General features: G+C 32.5%; 1 protein-coding gene across 1 annotated transcript; it reads left to right on the top strand.

The window, feature by feature from the left end:
- The first annotated feature begins 920 nt into the window (after positions 1 to 920).
- LOC134686187 (uncharacterized) lies at positions 921 to 3,044 on the top strand. The gene is made up of 2 exons (XM_063545862.1): positions 921 to 1,677; positions 2,607 to 3,044. The coding sequence occupies exons 1-2, from the start codon at positions 1,029 to 1,031 to the stop codon at positions 2,972 to 2,974; spliced, it is 1,017 nt and encodes a 338-aa protein (XP_063401932.1). The 5' UTR covers positions 921 to 1,028; the 3' UTR covers positions 2,975 to 3,044.
- Positions 3,045 to 5,873: the final 2,829 nt, after the last annotated feature.

Raw genomic sequence — 5,873 nt, 5'->3', positions numbered from 1 at the left:
GACGCAAGTATGTTGAGTCTTTGAGACAGAATTTCAGATGTGAAAGAGAATATTATTTTACTTAGAATATTATACAGTGCAATGTACTTAGTTAGATATAGGAAGATGTGGTACTTGTTCATAAACATGTCAGAGTTATCTGTCTTTGCACTTGTATTAATAGTATTTTATAGTTATGTTTTGTAGGGTCTTTATACGAGACAACTGATTACTAAGGCCTCGAATAAAGAATCCATACATATTACAACCGAGTCTTTATGATGTCCATTTCCACCCGGTTTCACAAGTACTGAACATGACTTCGAGTTCGACAGTTATTATAGATATCAACTGGTGCAAATGTATATAGAATGTTTTATATTAGTTCTTTGGTCGCTGAGTATGTTATATAATGTTAATAGACACAATGTTTAATATCTTAAATTTGACAAATGTTCTTTTAAATTGAAAATATTGTTTGCACTTTGATAAGAAAAGATAGGTTGTATTGTACATGCTATTTATATCATGTTGTAAATTCATTCGAAATTAACAAAATGTTCTTTAATGCTATGAAACACAGTTACGTGTATTCTAAGTATTTTCTTTACAAAGAAGCAATTTGACATATATATTTTATGGTTTGTCAATATTAACTTATTAGGAAATGTTATGATTCCACCCTCTCATTACTTGCCGTATTTAGACAAATACATGTAAACGAAAGCTAGAGGGTAGTGTTTGATTTAATGTGTGATCAAAGTATAAAAGGCTGTGCCATAAGTTGTTATTTCTTGAAAAACAGTAAAAGTTTTTATGAATAATACAAGACCTGTTAGATTTGTTTTTATGTAGTGAGCTGCTTGTGGATGCGTTGTTTCGGATATAGCAAAAACATTGTTCAGAACACACTATCTAGTACCATGTAGTTCAGTAAAGTTTCAATAACTTTGTTTTTTTCTATTTTAAAATTTGCAACATATATAGACGGATTTCTCCTTGAAACGGATCATACGTCAAACCCTGGTGTAAATAATCAATGCATTTCAATGGATACCTGTATGCATATAGCAGAAAAGAAAGAATTAAGAGACCAGATCTTTCAGTTCAAACTCGAAAATGACAAAAGTTTACGAATACTGACAAACCAATTGCAACATAAACTATCCGAAATGGATGAAAAACTACAAGGAAATTACAAACCCAATGATACAATAGAATTTGCGAATTTAAAGCAAAAATATCAGTTGCTACAAGGCAGCTATATCCATCAAAAAGACGAACTGGAGATATTAAAAAACGCAACAATGAACGTTCTTCAAGAACTGTTCGAACTGAAGCAGCTAAAAAGTATTAATCAGGATTTAAACATGAGTAATGTGCAAGGAAAACTTCAATTACTTGACCAAAAAACTAACTCACTGACAATCAACCAGAATGCTAGAAGTCAAGACTTTCTTGCCTTGTTTAATAACACTCGTGTAATGGAAAACAAAATTAATCTAATGGGGAATTTTATAACTCAGATTTTAAGTCATGAAATAATACAAAACGCAACGACAGCAACACATTTCAACATATTCAATGATCTGAAAAATAGAGTTTATGAAATTGAAACTAAGCAAAATGCTACTTTCGCTGATGTCATATCGAAAATTATTTCGCTTGAAGGAAAAGTATCAAACAACAGCAAAAGAGGTAATTTTGACCATCTGCATGTTTTTTTTTCATTGACCGGTCAATAAAACTGTGACATGTAAAGTCTTAAAGGGAAGTTAGTGTAAAATGCCCATATCACTGCATCAAATTGTACGAAAACGCTTAAAAAAATTGGGCATCCGTCTTGTTGTGTATAATGTATAAATTTGTAACTAATTTCGAGAGGAAATATGGATTTCATTGACAGTCCAGATCTTTATTTCGTTCGATTTTCCATGCAAACCATGTTTTAGTTCTTAGATTATTCTCGACCAGAAGTTGCAGAAAATAATATTCACCAGACTTTAAACTGTTGGCATTTAATGAAAGTGTACCTAATATTTTAAATGGTGTTTTTTATTCATCAGACCTATACTCTTATCAGTAATATAAAAACACATTTTTTTATTTTCCTCGGTGATCATCTGAACTGAAGATATATATATGTATTATCAATTATATGAAACGAAGTTTAAAATCCGACATCCTATGTAAAAGTAAAATCACAAAAATACTGAACTCAAAAAGGAAAGTCCCTAATCAAATGGCAAAATTAAAAGCTCAAACACATAAAATGATTGTATATGACAAAACAGAATTAATTATATATACTAGTATATAAATAGGGACTATATCTGATAGTGCTCTTTTATTGATTCGAATCTTATGGGAACTCAAAAAGGTTTTAAAATTTGGTGCTGTTTGTGTAAATACTCTCTTAAGAGTATTGTTGTTAATAACTAGTTTTCAATAATGAAGAAATCGCGAGTTAATCAATTTCTACAAGAGACTCTTGCGTATGGTGGCTACCCTAATTCATATTTAAAACTATTACGCACATAAATTATTATGGGAAATGTCTACAGTATAATATAAAGTTGACAACAGTTATAACTATACGTGTGTTAACATTTCATATTATTTTTCAGTGGCAGTTACAGCATGTGTAGGATCAACTCAAACATTTTCTGATGCTGTAGTTAGATTTTCTACAGTGAGATCAGAAATAGGAATAAATAACATTGCTACGTTCATGTACAGTGGGAAATTTGTTTGCGAGATTCCTGGTTTATATTATATCTCAGCTCATATACGTACAAGTTCAGGAGATTATGGTTTCCACGTCAAGAAGAACAATGATTATATTGCTTATTCTATAACAGATGCAGGTTTGTCGGATTCAACAAACCCAATATCTGCTGTAGTGGCACTTCAAATAAAAGACACACTGTACGTCGAAACTAGTGCAACCATTTATTCTACATATTCCTGTATATCAATTGTGAAAGTTAAATAACTACTATTGTTGATAACACATGTTGACATTAACTGGACCAATTTTAGTTTCTTTTACTCAAATATTATAATACATGACATGTTCTATTTTAAAATGAACAAAGGTTTTATTACAGACTTCCCGTTTTGATTTTTGAGTATGTGCTTTAGTTTACTTTTTAGTGTACAATCTTTTTACAAAAAGTTTTTAAAAAATCATAGTAAATTAACCCACCACAGACTGAAATTTTCATTCACGCCAGACGCGCGTTTCGTCCACAAAAGACCCACCAATGATGCTCGAATAAAATAAGTGTTAAAAGACCAAACAAAGCACGAAGGTTAAGAGCAATCCACAAGTCTGACGGGCTTCATACTCTCTCATCCATAGTACCGGCTACGTTATTATGTTGTACTGCTATATCACAGTCCAAGGTTTTTCGTTCATTTTTGTATACCAATAAGGTCGTCAGTTTTCTCGTTTGAATTGTTTTACATTGTCATTCCGGTGCCTTTTATAGCGGACTATGCGCATTGTTGAAGGCCGTACGATGACATATAGTTGTTAATTTCCGTGTCATTTTTGAGAGTTGACTCATTGGCAATCATACCAAATCTACTTTTTTATTCTATTAACATCTACATTTATCTTTCTTTTGTAATAATGAGGTTTTGTTGCACATTTTTTTGTTAACAATTTAATCAATCTTCAGCTTAAATTCAGTATCCCTCTTAATTAGATATTGAATATCTAGGGAAATATATTTAATAAAGTATACATATAACGTTGATTATATTTATAAAATACATCAGAACATTTCTACATAGTATAAGTTTATACAGTAATACGGTTTGTTTCTTATCTGATACTGTATATGATTTTTTGTTTATTATAAAACCATCAGAGAACCGCGTAATTGATGATGATCTTTGAAACTGGTGGTACAACTCTTCAGCAAAAATATTGTTCTGATTTTTGTTGCTTAAACATTGGTGATTTTGGAAGTGTCTAAGAGCCGCTCAGTATCCTCGTAATCATGATTTTCAGAACGTCTCATACACTTACGATCATTCCAACTAGTAGTAATTTATGTCACCGATACGGTCTCTCTATGAAAAGGCTACCACGTGGCACCATTCAAAAATTATTTATATGTTAGAAAAGAGGGACGAAAGATACCAAACGGACAGTCAAACCTATTTGCCTTTTGGGAAATATATACGTTTTTGATAATGTGAAGGTTTTTTAATATCAAGTATAATAACAAAGCAGTTATCATGGTTATATAATTCATGATTTGAGACGGTCACTATATGCGTTGAGAAGTATTCAATACAGTGGGCTGTTGTGCATTGAAACAATAAACTTTGGAAAAGGTTTCTTCGGCCTAAAACAGAAAACACTTGATCATCTAGTACATAATTTAACGTTTTATACCACTGGGTCGATGCCCACTACTGGTGGACGTTTCGTCCCCGAGAGTTTCACCAGCCCAGTTGTCAACACTTCGTTGTGGCCATGAATATCAATGATGTGGTAATTTTTATAAATTTCCTGTTAACAAAACTTTGAATTTTCCGACAAACTAAGGATTTTCTTAACCCAGGCATAGATTACCATAGCCGTATTTGGCACATCTTTTGGGAATTTTTGATCCTTAATGCTCTTCAACTTTTTCTTGTTTAGCTTTATAAATACTTGGATATGAGCGACACTGGTGAGTCTTATTTAGACGAAACGCGCGTCTGGCGTACAAAATTATAATCCTGGTACCTTTGATAACTATTTACACCACTCGGTCGATGCCACTGCTGGTGGACGTTTATTCCCTGAGGGTATCACCAGCCCAGTAGTCAACACTTAAGTGTTGACATGAATATCAATAATGTGGTTATTTTTATAAATTTAATTTCCTGTTTATAAAACTTTGAATTTTTCTAAAAACTAAGGATTTTCTTATCCCAGGCATAGATTACCTCAGCCGTATATGGCACACTTTTTTGGAATTTTGGATATTCAATGCTCTTCAACTTTTTTCTTGTTTGGCTTTATAAATGTTTTGATATGAACGTCACTGATGAGTCTTCTGAAGACGAAACGTCTGACATACTAAATTATAATCCTGGTACCTTTGATAACTATTAAGCGTTTGCGCTGTTTCCATGTTCAGGTTTAGTCTCCAACTTTTCTTTTGGTTAATTATAATCATATATACAGCTTGAGAAATATACTTGTCCGTGCTGACCTTTCCAAACCTAACCATACTGTAGGTAATTGCCAGCCTTGTGGGGATAAGCGCTGAAAATGTTGCAACTAATTGCAGCATTCATCAACATTTCACAGTAAGACCACAGAAAAGACATACAAGATCTTCTGCAATGTCAACTGCAAAAGCTCAAATGTGATTTACGTTCTTGAGTGTACTAGATGTGGTCTCCAATATTTTGGTGAATCTTTGCAGCCATTTCACAAACGCCTTAAGGTTCATCATAAGGAATTGAAAAATATGGCCGTGTTTACACCTCAAAAATTACTATGAGAACAGACAAACTGGTACATTCAGGAAAGTTTTAAGGCATGGCAGGAACTAGATATATAAAAGTTATATGAAGTCTACGTTTCAGAAAATGAAAAACTTACCTGCATTTTGATGTGCATTTTTTTCCAGTCTGCACAACATAGCAAAATAAACAAACACCCGAGTTTCATTTGATACGGTCCACTCAGTTACACAGTTTAAACCTGTTAAATCACCTATTGTTTACAGGTGTCTATTGTCCATCTATTGTCCATTTAAATCAATACTACTCACAACATTGATTATATGAGGGGAGCTTCTCAATCGTTTTCACTACTTAGTTAATTTTTGCAACTTTTGCAGGAACGAAAAAAAATGGATAGCAAAATCTAGAAAAGTTAA

Source organism: Mytilus trossulus, chromosome 10, assembly GCF_036588685.1.
Source record: "Mytilus trossulus isolate FHL-02 chromosome 10, PNRI_Mtr1.1.1.hap1, whole genome shotgun sequence".
Taxonomy (NCBI): Eukaryota; Metazoa; Mollusca; class Bivalvia; order Mytilida; family Mytilidae; genus Mytilus; species Mytilus trossulus.
This window is presented reverse-complemented; position numbering and strand designations above follow the sequence as displayed.